The following is a 16,561-nucleotide window of genomic DNA, read 5'->3' as shown; positions in this document are numbered from 1 at the left end:
CTTAAAGTAAAATCCACAACATTGAACAGTTCTCTGCTGCTTAATATAGTGGAAAAGCTTAAAAGACCAGTATTGCAATATATATATATATATATATATATATATATATATATATATATATATATATATATATATATATATATATATATATATATATATATATATATATATATATATATATACATGTATAAGCATACCTATAAAATGTACATTTATTTCTAATGCACTTCAAATTATTTTTCTCCTAGGTCGTTATCACTTACAATAGATTGTGAAAATCTGTCAGATTTTGAACTAGTCCATCTTCTCATAGGGGATTCTCTGGGATTTCTTTATTTGTAAAAGCACTTAGCGGCGTTGTTCAGCTGAACTGCTAAAATAGTGAGCAACAAGTAAAGTTGAGAGGCCAGAAGGCATCTTTTAGCAGATCCTTAAAAAAAGAATAAGGCAAATACTGAGAATCCCCTATGATGATATTGACTAGTCCAAAACCCATCAGATTTTAAATGCTTACTGTAAGCGACAGAAACATAGGAGACAAGTAAGTTAGCGCATTTTACTGTAGGAGAAATGTACTTCTATACATATGGATTTTAAATTTTACAATTTTTCACAATAGTGGTCCTTTAAGGAGTGGTAAGATATTACCCTGCATAATTAGGAATACACATAATTAACAATCATGATTTGTTTGGAGCATACTATCATAAACTGATGTGCGTGCGGACACAAATAATAGAATGTTAGAAGTGATATAACACTTCCTGGCTTGTAGGAATTGTGACTGTAATGCGGAAACTGTATATTTTTTCTTTTCAGGGTCCTAACAATATCAGAGTAGTGCCTCAGGAGCTAAGATAATTCCAAAGGCACATTGTAAACTATATTTGGGTAACAACAAATCAATACATACATAATCATCAATACATAACACAACTGTTATATTCTTTTTTGAATGTACTTAGAAAATTGATGATTGCTCGGCTATAAAGCCTTGATAAGATGGAATAATGTTAGAAGGAAACACTACTTGGAACTGTTCATATTTTGTATATATGCTGTATGATAAGCAAATACAGTTTTTTTAATATAAAATGAAATACTGATTGCTCTGATTTATTTCAAGGTACACCGTCAATCTATAATTACTGTTATAGAGGGTTCAGACCCCGCTATGCCGGATTTATATGATAGCAACGCTTTAAAGAGACACTGAAGCGAAAAAAAAAATATGATATAGTGAATTGGTTGTGTACTATGAATAATTACTAGAAAATAAGCAGCAAAGAAAATATTCTCATACTTTTATTTTCAGGTATATAGTGTTTTTTCTAACATTGCATCATTCTATAATATGTGCAGATTACACAACACTCAGCATTCAAAATTAGTCTTTCAGAGCAGTCTGTGAAGTAATGACCTCTCCTCTAGCAGAGAAAAAGTAAATAGTTCACTTACAGTTGAGATAATAAAAGTCAGATAACAGCCCTCTCCACGACTAATTTAGTCGGAGAGCTTAATGGCTTGTTTGCATAGAGATAACAACTGGAGTTTCTCAACTCTTCCTGTACTGGAAACAATTAGACTGATGTATCTGATCTTAATGTTTTATTTCTTAGCTGTACTACACATACAAATCATAATATCATAATTTTTTTTCGCTTCAGTGTCTCTTTAAGGGTGGTCCTTTACTGAGTTAGCAATCATGAAAAAGGCAAGAGCCGCTCAGGTTTTTGACAGGCGGCCTTGCGCAAGTCAGGGGACTCCTTGTACTTGGTCCATAAGATGCACAGACTCCCCCCACACACACACACACTTTTCAGGGAGAAAAAGTGTGTTTTATGGTCCTAAAAATACAGTATATGGAACAGTTGGTAATTACCGTATTTAACCATTTTCAGGAGGCATGAAGCACTTTTTCCAATAAGCTTTAAAGGACTTACGAGGCCAACGGTGGAAAAAAAAGTTAATTACCTGTATTGTCATTTCAGGCACGGAGGACGCCGTCCGCGCCCTCCGTGCCGATCCGCCGGGTCCCCCTGCTCATTATCCCACCTGGCCGGCTCCCGACCCCACGGCCCGGGTCGGGCTCTCCTGCCTCACGAGAGATGGCCGCTTCCTCTGGCCGCGGCTGCGCAGTCCGCCTGGCCGCGAGGGCGGCTGCGCAGCTCTAGGGCCAACACCCCCGATCCACGCTACGTAGCGTGGATCGGGGGGGGGGGGGGTGTTGGCCCTAGAGCTGCGCAGCCGCACTCACGGCCAGGCGGACTGCGCAGCCGCGGCCAGAGGAAGCGGCCATCTTTCCTGAGGCAGGAGAGCCCGACCCGGGCCGTGGGGTCGGGAGCCGGCCAGGGGGGATAATGAGCAGGGGGACCCGGCAGATCGGCACGGAGGGCGCCCTCCGTGCCTGAAACGACGATACAGGTAATTCACTTTTTTTCCACCGTTGGCCGCGTAAGTCCTTTAAAGAGACACTGAAGCAAAAAAAAAAAAATAATTATGATATAATGAATTGTATGTGTAGTACGGATAATTACAGGAACATTAGTAGCAAAGAAAATATTCTCATTTTTATTTTCATATATATATATATATATATATATATATATATATATATATTTATTTATTTATTTTATTTATTTTTATATATGGTAACATTGCATCATTTTCTAATATTTGCAGTTAACACACTACAGGTCGTCCTCGGTTAACGAACGAGATAGGGACTGTAGGTTCATTCTTAACCTGAATCCATTCTTAAGTCGGGACGCTGTGCCATTTCTATCCCTTGTGCCTCCAGTGTCCCCCTCTGTCTCATCTCTGGCCCCAGAGTCTCCTTGGTCTCCATTGTGTGTCAAATTTGCCTCCTTGTATCTCCCTTGTGCCTCTCCCATGTTCCTCCTTGTATGCCCCATGTGTCTCTTATGTGTCCCCTTGTGTGTCTCCCATGTGCCACCTTTGCCCCCATTCTTTAAGCAGAGTAGGCGCAGCGGAAGCCAGATAGGTTACATCTCACCTGTTTCATGGCGGTGTAACGTCACATCTCACCTGTTTCATGGCGGTGTAACGTCCCATCGTGCTGCCTGGAAGCTGCGTGGCCCGTCCTCTCTCCATTCACTGTCCTCCCCCCCCCCCCCCCGGCTGCTTCCCATGCGTCGCATAATGATGCAGTTAGTAGGAGCCGCCACTAGGGGGCTTCTCCTGATTGCGTCATTACGCGACGCATGAGAAGCTGCCGGAGGCGGGGGGTGTTAACGACAGAGAATGGAGAGAGGATTGGCCGCGCAGCTTCCGGGGCAGCATGATGGGGCCTTACACCACCATGGAACAGGTGAGATGTCCCTGATATGGCTTCCGCCGGCGTTTGTATCAGCAGTTAGAGACACTTGAGATAATAAGTTTCAGAAGACAGAGCTCTCTGCGACTTTGAACGTCATGGAGCTCAATGGCTCTTTTGAATAGATAACTGGAGTTTCTGAACTCTTCCTGTACTGGAAACAATATTAGACTTGTATCTCTGCTCCTAATGTTTTATTCCTTAGCTGTACTACACAACCAATTCATTATATCATCATTTTTTTTCCCCGCTTCATTGTCTAAAGGGTGCCATTATCCATCTCTCTATCTGGAGATAGAAGGCCAGAGGACCAATTTCACAAATCTCTGGTACCTACAATAGCTAAACATGACTTCAGATTCCATGGAGGCCGTTGGTTAACAGGCAAAGAGAAAAAAAATAACTTGAAGAGTGTACTAATAATTTGCAAATGTGAGTGAAGCAACCTGAGGACTCTTACACATAGAAGGCGCCGGCAGCGGAAAGGTATCTAACGCATTAAGTTATGTCTGAGCCTGTCCCATGTTTTTCTCCCGTCAGGTAGTAGCACAGGGTGTAAAGCAAACACTGCCATTCAGCTGCATTAACATTAGAGGAAGAAAGTGGCTCAGTGGTCAGCAGATGGGAGGCTGAACTGCCCAACCAGCATACAGTTCAGCCTCAAGTGTGAAAGAGGCCTGAAAAAAGATGTAATACATTGACTTATCCTTTGATATTGGTTTAGTTAACTGAATAGCCTCCATTCCAGTGTTCCGTGTCGTGGACTGTCAGAATTTAGTTTCCTATCAAATTCTTCAAGTAATAAAAGCAAGCACATCAAAATCCATTAGGCCTCTTGCACACTGCACGCGATTCCGATTCAGATTCCGCTTTTTAATCAGTTTTTACATCCGATTCAGATTCTGATTTGCAGTTTGCTCCCTGTTCTGGGTCCATTTTCTTGTCCGGTATAGTATGCTAACTAAAAAAAGGGAAACAAGCTTACCTTTGCTATTGGGAACTTCTAGAATGTCATATGAAGGAGAACTTGGATCTTTCATAGTGGAAGGTGGAGGTTTTCTTATAGATGAAGACTTAGAGTCCAAGAGGTCTGTTAGGGGTTTGGTAGCAGGAAGATGATAATAGCTGTCCAAGTAACTGTCCTTTAGCACAGAGTCCATTTTTAGGAGCTGCAAATTACAACAAAACTTTATAAACATATGACATAATACTCAAGCTATGTTTAAATATAAAATTCTTATAATTATGCAGTAGTGGAAAAAATAAAGCTGTGGGGCTAATGGTAAAGGGGTGGGGCTACATTGTGGGAGGGGGTGGAGCAACCTTGGGTGGCTGTTGGGCCGCATGCCATTAAAAACTTTAAAGAACATTGAGGCCACTAGAAAACGCTCGGTGGGCTGCAAATGGCCCACGGGCCGGATTTTGGACACCGTTGTCCTAAGGGATATTAATCACACCTTTTATGCCACTAGCAAGCAAGGAAGTACTCAAATATAATTTTGATGGTCCTTTTTTCACCTAGTTTTTTGGTAGATTTTAATTGAAAAGTGTTAAAAAAAAGTTATTTTAAAATGAGCACAAAATACCATTTTGAAAGAAAACGATTCAATGCATCCAGTCACAATTTTTGTCCAGGCTGGATTACTGTAACTCCCTCATTTCTGGCCTCCCCTTGAAACGCACTGCCCCCCTGCAATCAGTGATGAACGCGGCTGCAAGACTCATCCATTCTTCGCACCGCTCCGCATCCACATCTCCCCTTTGTGAATCCCTGCACTGGCTCCCTATCCGTTTCAGGATAACTTTCAGGATTCTATGCCTGGCGTATAAATCTGTGCACAAAACCTGCCCTACCTACATCTCGGAGCTTGTTCACAGGTATACACCAGGTCGCCCCCTCCGATCCTCCCAACGACCTTCGCCTCACCACCCCACGCATTTCACACTGCCATGCCCGCCTGCAGGATTTCTCAAGAGCTGCCCCCACCCTCTGGAACGCCCTTCCACCACCCATCAGACTTGCTCCCTCTTTCAACTCATTCAAGCAAGCCCTAAAAACCCACCTCTTTATGATGGCCTACCCACCTCCTACCACACAGTAACTCTCTACTGAATATTTAACAGCCCCACCTAGAGTTTCCACCCCACCCTTTAGATTGTAAGCCTCTGGCAGGGTCCTCTATTCCCTAGTGTAATCTACAGGATCATGTGCTCCTGTCCTATGACAGCCTGTACTTGTATTACTGGGCCTACCTAACCAGCCCATATCACATGATCATGTATTTTGTACAATTTGCATGTATAACTTTGTTCTATGTTGTATAACCTTGTTAGGTCTGTCATCATTGTATATATTTATTGTCCAGCGCTGCGTAATATGTTGACGCTTTATAAATTCAATAAATAATAATAATAATAAGGCCAGGATATGGAGAACAGTCAAGCCACGGCCAGCAAATGGAACATATTACTGGTATAATTGTGAAATATACTTTTTGTGCTAGAATATTGAGCCTGCAGTCCAGTATCGCTACAATTTTTACTGTCAGCATGGCTAGGCTAATTCCTAACTGCAAATGGAAACTGCAGCCAACAGTTCACCATTCTGACAACACATCCTCTTTCCCATAGAAAAAAAAATTCCATTATTCATGCTATGACTCACTTAAATCTTTCATTTCATCACTAAACAGAGGGAAGTGTGTTGAAAAGCATTAATTGCCTCGTGCATCATATTTTAAGGTGTTAATTTTATTTTTACAGTGTTTGATGTCTTTACGTTTACTGTGAATTCCAACAGCCAGGCCATCTGCTATTATTAAATGAAGAAAGAGAGCAAAAAGCATTTTCTGTCTATCCATGGAACACAGATAATTATAGAAACTTGCCTAATCTCTGACAGATGGTGTGAGCATTTCATTAAAAACAAGTTGAAAGCATGTCTCTCTGTGAAAGTGAATCTGCACAATTACCCTTATTTCTTATGGCTGAACTCCAGACCTTACACTAAGGGCCCGTTTCCACTTGTGCGTTGTGGGTCCGTCGCGTGGGTGCAGATGCGTTCGCATTTCCATGCGGATTTTCACGCAGAATCGCTCGCAGTTTGCGCTATGAGATTTTAACCATGTCAATGCCGGTAACCATTGACATGGGTTTTGAAGCGGAAACGCCGGGAAAACTGCAAGACTAAAATGCTTGCGGTTTTCCTATTTAGTTACATTACCGACGAATAGTGTGCGGGTGTGCGGCATGTGAATTCTGACGGCTCTGCCGTGCAGATTTTTTCTGCACAGCAGACCGCATAGCATTCCTGACAAGTTGAAACAGCCCCATCCACTTGTATTGGTTATGTGAATCTGCATGCAGAAAACGCTTGCAGATTCGCTCTAGTGGAAACGGCCCTGACAGTAAAGTGTAAATGTTCTTATCACAGTCACTGACTTTTGTGTCAAAACAGTAGCAACATATACCGGTAGCAGAATGCAGTAAATTATTCAATATACCCATATACAGTAATTTTCCTGGTTTCAGCATCAGAAATAAATACTGCTGTATATTGGTATGTAGCTCTGCCCTCCCAGTGATGTTTAGCCTAGGCTGTTTAGCTATGTGAAATTCTCCTCCCAGAGCATTCTGGGAGACCAGGCATTATTTCCACTGGCTTTAGAATTCTCAGAAACCTATATTCTGCAGAGATGCACCTGACAGCACTGAAGATGTCACCACCTGTGATAAATTTCACAACGTAATTCAGGGTGAGGAAAGATTTTACTATGAGCAAATACTAAATTTATAAATTATTATTAAAAAAAAAACTATTGTATTAATTACATTATGTTCACTCCAGCTCTCTTTTAGGCTAGGTCCACACTTGTCCCCTGCAGAACGGATCCGTATTTGTAAACATTTTTTTTCTCTCTGTTCTGAGAGAATTTGCTTTTTTTGCTAGGACCTTTCCAGTTCGTGGAAACTTCCCCACCCCTGGGTGGGGGGGCCGCCATGCTGAAGGGGAGAGCAGGCAGTAAGGGGGCAGCGGTTGGGAGGGGGTCGTTCCCCCGCCCCCCCTCATCTGGGTCCCCCCTTCCCCGCTCCCCCTCAAGCTAGTTTTAATAATTTAAAAATCAGTCAAAATCAATATAATGTAGCAGGTGGCGATCAGGGAACTTACTTCCTTGCGCTCCACCGCGTCACTTCCTGTAATGCCGTCCAATGAACATCAGAGGACGGCATTACAGGAAGTGACATGGCAGCGGTGAGAAGTAAGTTCCCCGCTCGCCGCCTGTTACATTATATTGATTTTAAACGATTTTTAAATGTGAAACTAGCTGGAGGGGTAGCGGGGACATTGGACCGAGGTGAGGGGGTGACCCCCCCTCCTTCCCGCCGCCACCTCCGTCCTATCTGCTATACCCCTCCAGCATGGCGGCCCCCTCTCACCCACAGGCTGTGACACAGAAACGTATCCGTTTTGTCCCTAAAACGGCCTGTGAAGATGGGGGATCTGTTTTCCCATTGCTTTTCACTACCCCTCCGTGTATCCGGGGTCCGCGAAAATGCAGCAAATCCGGACTGTCCGTTCAGGTTTTGAAAACGGGTCCCTGCAAACTCAGACTGATCAGTTTTTTTCTTGGGTGAAGACAGCTGCTATTTTTAACATTGCTATCCGTGGCTCCGGTTTTGATCCAGGCTGAAAAACGGAGCCACGGATATGTTTCCGGACCTAGTGTGAACTAGATCTTACTGTAACTGCAATCACAGGAGTGAAACAGCATTGTTTTCATAGGCTGGAATTCATTAGATCCTATAACTGGAGTTCAGAAATCACTGTATGCATAACCTATTTGCTACTGCTTGACCCCGATTCTGCTATAATCATCTGTAACTTACCTGCCATATATCTCCTTTTCTTCTAGCCTGTCTCCTTGTCCTAGATTACTGCTGCCGTGGATGTGGCTGATCCAGGTATGTTGTTAACTCTGGCCTCACTCCCATCCCTGTGATGCTACCATGGTCTACTCCTTCCTTCTCATGGGATGCTCCCCTGTACTCTGCATCTAACCAAAATCAATCATCATAGGCCCTATTGATCAATGCTTTATTGACTGTACAATTATTGAGAAAGGTAGACTTTTTCAGTGAGAGAGTGTGGCTGGGCCACTCAAAGGAAGCGGTATGCAACTCACAGCTGTATAGCCTCAAACACATGCAAGACTGTTCTCCAAGGTGGTTGGTCAAGGTTGTCTTGGATGAAGATCTAACGTGTGTACAGTTGTCCCTTGAGGTCTGCTGAAGTCACTTAATTATTTGACATGCCAGATTTTTAAGAGATAAACAGTGGCCAAGTCCATTCACTTCCTTACCCATCTCACCAGAAGCCTCTCCATCGTATGCCATCACTCCTCCCCACTGCTATAGCAGAGCGAGGCATTGGTGTGGTGCTTGGCACCCAAACTGTCTCCTGAGGGATCGACTCTCTTATACTTTACCTTACAGCTTAGCACTGCATCAAGCAGTACAGTACAAGTGGAGGTAAGGACAATATTAGCTGGAGTCTGTCCTTATATTGAGTGGTGAAAGTGTAGGTAAACAATTGATATTAAGGAGTTATGAATCTGATCTCCCTGTCCTCCGCCACCTCCTGGATCCTTCGCAAGTCGGGCGTACTGCACTTGCGTGGCCTGGCTGCACGCGTCTGCACAGTAGTACAGTACTGCACAGGTGCAAAACGCTCCCAGACGAAGGAGCGCACAGCTGGACTGCGCCGACTTGCAAAATTACCAAGCCTAGGATCCAATCAGCTTGAAGGGGGCTGGAGGAGGCCCCAGGTATGTATATATCTATATATATATATATATATAAAATCGGATGTAGGTGTGTGTGTGTGTGTGTGTGTGTGTGTGTGTGTGTGTGTGTGTGTGTGTGTGTGTGTGTGTGTGTGTGTGTGTGTGTGTGTGTGTGTGTGTGTGTGTGTGTGTGTGTGTGTGTGTGTGTGTGTGTGTGTGTGTGTGTACCGATTTGAACGAAACTTGGTATACAGATCCCTTACTACGATATGTTCTGGGGGTCTCGGTCCCCCCTGCACACGTGGGCGGAGCTACATACAGCAAATCAGATTTTACCCATTCAAGTCAATGGAAAAAATGGAAAAGTCTGCCATTCTCACAGTAATCAAGCCACAGTCCCCACACTTGGCACAGGTGGTCACTTGGTGACCGAGGTTACAAATCCAGGAAAAGTGGGCAGAGCATAAAACAGCCAATCAAATTTCAGCCGTTAATTTTAAATGGGAAAATGTAAACTGCAGCTATTCTTAGACTGTTAATCGCAGGGTTCTCAAACTTGACACAGTTGGTCACTGGGTAAATCCGATTAAGATTCAAGAAAGTGGGTGGAGCCTACAACAGCCAATCAAAATTCACCTATTGATTTTCAAGGGGAATATTTAAACTGCTGCCATTCTTACACTGTTAATGGCAGAGGCTTCAAACTTGCTACAGTCGTCATTGGGTGACTGGGGTCCAAATGAACTAAAGGGGCGGGGCCACATACAGCCAATCAGGTTTCCTTGGTGGATAAACTGCTTCCATTCGCGCATTTTTGATGCCAGGAACCTGAAAGCTCACAAACGTGGTCATTGAATGACTGTGTGTCCAGGTTACAAAAAGTGGGCGGAGCCAAAAGGCTTTTACTGGGAAAATATAAACTGCAGCCATTCTTACATCGTTAATGGCAGGGTTCTCAAACTTTGCACAGTTGGTCATTGGGTAACTGAGATTAAGATTTTGGAAGGTGGGTGGAGCCTACAACAGCCAATAAAAATTCACCTTTTGATTTTCAAAGGGAATGTTTAAGCTGCTACCATTCTCTTATGCTGTTAAAAGCAGATGCCTCAAACCTGGTACAGTTGGTCACTGGGTGACTAGGGCCCAAACTCAGAAAGGGGGCGGAGCCACAAACAGCCAATAAGGTTTGTTTTTAAATGGGAATATACAAAGTATTGATACCAAGGACCCCAAAGCTGATAAACTTGATAATTGAGTGACTGTATGTCAAGTTTAGAAAAAGTGGGCGGTGGCAACAACTACATTTTTAACATGGCAGGGTTCCCAAACTGTACACAATTGGCCACTGGGTGACTGGGATGAATATTCAGAAATGTGGGTGGAGCCTACAACAGCCAATCAAAATTTACCTATTGATTTTCAAGGGGAATATTCACATTGCTACCATTCTTACACTGTTAATGGCAGAGGCCTCAAACCTGATACAGTCAGTCATTGGGTGACTGGGGTCCAAATTCACTAAAGGGGTGGAGCCCCAAAAAGCCAATCAGATTTGTTAGATTGATTTCAGCCATTCTGTTATTGGCAGGGTTCTCAAACGTGACACAGTTGGCCACTGGGTGACTGGGACTAATATTCAGGAAAGTGGGTGGAGCCTACAGCAGCCAATCAAAATTCACCTTTTGATCTTCAAGGGGAATATTGCAACTGCAGCCATTCTTACACTGTTAATGGCAGAGGCCTCAAACCTGCTACAGTCGGTCGTTAAGTGTCTGGGGTTCAAATTCAGTAAAGGGGCGGAGCCAAAAACAGCCAGATTTCTTTTCTGGATAAACTGCTTCCATTACCACAATTTTGATGCCAGGAACCCAAAAGCTCACAAACTTGGTCATTGTGTAGTGACTGTGTGTCCAAGTTACAAAAAGTGGGTGGAGTTAAAACAGATTTTTCTGGGAAATTGTAAACTGCAGCCCTTCTTCACTGTTAATGGAAGGGTTCTCAAACTTAGCATAGCTGGTTACTGGGTGACTGGGATTAATGTTCAGAAAAGTGGGTGGAACCTAAAAATCCCAATCAAAAATCACATGTCACTTTTCAAGGAGAATATTACAATTGCTGCCATTCTTGCACTGTTAGTGGCACAAGCCACAGACCTGGTACAGTTGGTCATTGAGTCACTGGGGATCAAATTCAGAAAAGGGGACAGAGCCACAAACAGTGAATCAGATTTGTTTCATTTCATGGGAAAATACAAATTATTGATGCCAAGGACCCCAAAGTTCACAAACTTGTTCATGGAGTAGTTCCTTTGTGTCCAGGTTACAAAAAGTGGTCGGAGCCAAAAAACAAATTTCACTGGGAAAGTGTAAACTGCAGCCCTTCTTACACTGTTTATGGCAGGGTTCCCAAACTTTGGCCAGATGGTCACTGAGTGACTGAGATTAATATTCAGGGAAGTGGGTGGAGCCTATAATAGCCAATCAAAATTCACCTGTTGATTTTCAAGTGAAATATTTAAATTGCTGCCATTTTTCTACTGTTAATAGCAGATGCCTCAAACCTGCTACAGTTGGTCATTGGGTGACTGGGGTTCAAATGCTGGAGAGGGGGTGAAGCCACAAACAGCCAATCTGATTTGTTTAATTTCTATGGGAATATCCAAATTGATGCCAAGGACCCCAAAGCTCACAAACTTGGTCATTAAGTGTTTGTGCGTTAGGGTTAGAAAGTGGGCGGAGCTAACACCAGCCAAATACATACACGGGCAATGCCGGGTCATCAATGGGTGGAGACAAATACAAATTTCACTGGGAAAATGTAAACTGCAGCCATTCTTACACTGTTAATGTCAAAGCTTTTAAACTTTGCACAGTTGGTCACTGGGGGACTGGGATTAATATTCAGAAAAGTGGGTGGAGCCTACAAAAGTGAATCAAACTTCACCTATTGCTTTTCAAGGGGAATATTTAATTGCTACCATTCTTGCACTGTTAATGGCACAGGCCTCAAACCTGGTACAGTTGGTTATTGGGTGACTGGGGTTCAAATTCAGAAAAGGGTGTGGAGCCACAAACAGCCAGTCAGATTTTTTCATTTCAATGCAAATTATTGATACCAAAGACCGCAAAGCTCACAAACTTGGTCAGTGAGTAATTGTGCGTTAGGGTTAGAAAAAGTATGCAGAGCCAACACCAGCCAAATACATACCCGGGCAACGCCGGGCAATCAGCTAGTATATATATATATATATATATATATATATATATATATATATATATATATATATATATATATATTTATTTATTTTTTTTTAAAGGTAGGAAAAAGTACTTTGGCCCAATCAGATCTATTTCTGCATGACCAAATGATAAAAAGCTTGCCTGGCAATTATATTGCTAGTTTTAAAAATCTGGCGATTTCATTTTCCTGGTTCATTCAGGGCTGTTAACCTCCCTGGCATTTAATTTCCCCAGTATTTCTGTGCAAAAAGTGATGAAATTAATTTATGACTTTTTTTTCCCTGTAACTTGCCAAAATGTGTCAAGCAAGGGTCTAGTATACAGTGCAGGAGAGTATTGATGTGTATGCACTTTTATACTGTTCACAGCATGTTTTGTATGGACGGATAATCTGTCAATACCGCTAGGGAATTAATGAAGCATTGTTTAAATGTCCACATCCTTGGTTATATAGCAACACTTATTGCTCAGCTCTGGCCTTCCTCTTTATTTTTTTTAACTGGTCAGATCAGTGGATCAACATAGAAATTCACAGTTGCTTCTGCTGACGTTCCCATTCAGTTTAGTATTGTGGCGAAATGAGAGCAATGGCAAAAAGCATCCATGAACTTCATGCCCGAGCTTTCTATTGGTCCAATGAAAGTCCACAGAGTAAGGAAAGCCTCGGCAGGAGATTTAAAGAACTGTAGTGAGTTGTTTCTGGCGTTATTCAGACACTACTGCAGCCAAATAGATCAGCAGGACTGCCAGGCAACTGGTATTGTTTAAATGCCTCCATATACCACTCACTTCAGTTGTCCTTTAAAAGGATCACAACATGAGGAATGAAGGCTGCAATCTTCATTCCCTCAGTTGCCTGGCTGTCAGTTCAGCTTTTGGCTTAAAGGGACCCTGAGTACTCATTAAAAAAAAAATGAAATTTTGACTTATGTGGGGCTTCCTCCAGATCACCATAGGCCACAAGGTCCCCCGGCCTTCCTGGCGCCTCAGTTATGGTACGACTTTGGCCTGAAGTCGTCAGGCCTGCTTCCCACTTTGCCGATCCACGTTATCACGCCGGCTGGCTACGCCTCATCATGCCAGCCGGCGTGAGAGTCCTGCACATGCGTAGTTCAATATTAGAAAACCACTCTCACGCCGGCCAGCGTGATGACGCGTAGCTGTCTGCCGTGAGGACACGGATCGGCAAAGAGGGAAGAAGGCCTGACGACTTCAGGCTGAATTTGCACCATAACTGAGGCGCCAGCCGGGACAGGAACCAGGAGGACACCGGGGCACCTTGCGGCCTACGGTAGGCTGGAGGAAGTCCCAGGTAAGTCACTATTTCATTTTTAATGAGTGCTCAGGGTCCCTTTAACTTGTTTTTTAGTCACGCTTGAGTCAGCAAGCATGCAGCTAGTGGAGTCAAACTGGAGTCAGAGTTTCTGATCTGCATGCTCATTATGGGCCAGTGCGCTGGCATACAGTCAGGTCCATAAATATTGGGACATCAACACACTAACATTTTTGGATTGGAAATGAAACAAACACTATGTGCTTTAATGTGTACCAGAGATCTTGAAAAAGTAAAGATTTGATACTTACCCGGGGCATTATCCTGCCCCATAAACACGTCTGAGTCCACGCCGTCCTCCAGCGGTTTGCGGTTCAGCCGCGACCAGCCCCAGTAACTGGCTCAGTTGGATCCAGTCTAGGTCTTCTGCGCATGCACGGACCGCATGCGCTGTAGACCTGAACTGACACGACTGAGCCAGTTACCAGGACTGATTGTGGCTGAACGGCAGACCGCGGGAGGACGGCATGGGGCTCAGGCGTGTTTATGGGGCAGGAGGACGCTCCAGGTAAGTAAGTATCAAATCTTAACGTTTCAAGATCTCTGGTACACTTTAGCTGCAGACTGTCAACTTTAATTTGAGGGTATTTACATCCAAATCAGGTGTAGGAATTACAACAGTTTGCATATGTACCTCCCACTTGTTAAGAGACCAAAAGTAATGGGACAGAATAATAATCATAAATCAAACTTTCACTTTTTAAAACTTGGTTGCAAAGCCTTTGCAGTCAATTACTGCCTGAAGTCTGGAACGCATAGACATCACCAGATGCTGGGTTTCATCCCTGGTGAGGCTTTGCCAGGCCTCTACTGAAACTGTCTTCAGTTCCTGCTTGTTCTTGGGGAATTTTCCCTTCAGTTCTGTCTTCAGCAAGTGAAATGCATGGTCAGTCGGATTCAGGTCAGGTGATTGACTTGGCCATTGTGTAACACTTCTTTCTCTTCAAAAAACTCTTTGGTTGCTTTTGCAGTATGCTTTGGGTCATAGTCCATCTGCACTGTGAAGCACCTTCCAATGAGTTCTGAAGCATTTGGCATGGCTGCCAATGTAACTGGTTCTCTTGTATTTATTGATGTGGTTCTCTTGTATTTATTGATGATGTGACTGCTGACAAAAGCAGCAGGATGAATTCAGAAGTGTTTCAGGCAATATTATCTGCTCATATTCATCCAAATGTTCAGAGCAAGCCGGAACTGAAGATAGTTGCAGTAGAGGCCTGGCAGAGTATCAACAGGGATGAAACCCATCATGTGGTGATGTCTGTGCATTTCAGACTTCAGGCTGCAATTGACTGCAAAGGATTTGCAACCAAGTATTAAAAAGTGAAAGTTTGGTTTACGATTTTTATTCTGTCCCATTACTTTTGGTCCCTTAAAGCGGTATTGTCACCATAAAAATTAAATTTCAACAGCAACTGGTCTGAGTGTATTAAGTGATAAAGATGCTAATCCTGCATTCAAAACTTGCAAAACTTTTTCAGCTGTTATGGTTTGGAGTTATCACATACTTTATGAGCACTGGCCCTAGTGCCAAAGAGTTTAATGGGAGTTCTTTTTATCTATAATATATTCCTCCTCTTCCATTTAAGCCGCATCTACACGCGTAGATGCAGCAGCGATGTGGCTTGATCCGACAGGACGGATCTCCCCACCGCCGATTCCCTGCTCGTTCCCCGCAAGGGGACAATGGCAGGGAATCGAGCGGAAGATAAGCGGCGCTGGCGGGGCCGCGCAGGTAATCGAATCCGGCGCACGCGCGGGGACGTGGTGGGCACACGGAAGAGGTGATCCGGCGGTTAATCGAGCCGCCGGATCGCAGCCTCATCTACCCGTGAAGATGAGGCTTTATTTCCCTGCCTAGCTTTCTTATCTGAAACACCTCTGCTCACTTGTGTTTACAAGCAATGCTGAGGTGACTCAGCGATTGGAGGATAAGACAGTGTAGTGCCTAGTATACACCTCAGTGGGAGTGTCTGAAGACTCTGGGAGGAGGGCAGCTAATGAATACACAATGAGCAAAAGAAGGGAGGGGGGGAAACACAGAGTCGGGGAGGATATGATGTCAGCATTAGCTTGGCAAGATTGCCACTGCCTAGAATAGGATTTTCTGCTTTTCCTTAATAAAATTCACAGGAATCAGTACGTGGATAGCACAATACATCTGTTGTTATATAAGTAGAAGTAGTATTTATCTACTTATATATGTGTTTTTTATTTCTAGGTTAGCATTCTTTAACAAGTGGGAAGCACATATGCAAACTATTGTAATTCTTACACAGTTCACCTGATTTAGATGTAAATACCCTCAAATTAAAGCTGACAGTCTGCAGTTAAAACGCATCATGTTCATTTAATTTCAAATCCAATGTGGTTGTGTATAGAGCCATAAATGTTGGAATTGTGTCAACAGCCCAATATTTATGGACCAGACTGTAGAGGTCAGGAAACTGGCATTGTTTAAATGAAGATGGCAGCATCCGTATTGCTCTCAGTTCAAGTTCCATTTAGATTAATTTTCACACTAGGCATTGCATAACCTGCAAAAGCAGGATCGCCATGTAACAGAGTGGAAAAGTCGCATTGCACTGTACTCATGTGATGCGTACAGTGAAGCATATAGTCCATCAAAAATATGCTTCACTGCAACTGTAAATGTGCACCCTGTCAGGTACTACACAGGATGCCTCACGTTATTCCAATGAATTCCATTGCACCCCAGTGCTAATGCACCAATGTGGAAGTACTATTACAATATACTTCCATTCTTTGCCATGAGATTCATGGTGACGCTCGCAGTCATTTGCAACTCCGTGATTACCTACGCATTTTATCAGATGTGCGGCAAAAGCACATTTGCATGTATATTTTG

General features: G+C 43.3%; 1 protein-coding gene across 4 annotated transcripts in view; it reads right to left on the bottom strand.

The window, feature by feature from the left end:
* CEP57L1 (centrosomal protein 57 like 1) overlaps window positions 1-16,561 on the bottom strand; it is an 87,018-nt gene that overhangs the window by 48,429 nt on the left and 22,028 nt on the right. For all 4 annotated transcript variants that reach the window (XM_068279439.1, XM_068279441.1, XM_068279440.1 and 1 more), the window contains one exon: window positions 4,323-4,506. In XM_068279439.1, the coding sequence (XP_068135540.1) occupies window positions 4,323-4,506 (184 nt within the window). The remainder of the gene's footprint in view (window positions 1-4,322; window positions 4,507-16,561) is intronic.

Source organism: Hyperolius riggenbachi, chromosome 4 (assembly GCF_040937935.1).
Source record: "Hyperolius riggenbachi isolate aHypRig1 chromosome 4, aHypRig1.pri, whole genome shotgun sequence".
Taxonomy (NCBI): Eukaryota; Metazoa; Chordata; class Amphibia; order Anura; family Hyperoliidae; genus Hyperolius; species Hyperolius riggenbachi.
The sequence above is the reverse complement of the archived record's forward strand: the minus strand, read 5'-3'. Positions and strand labels throughout refer to the sequence as shown.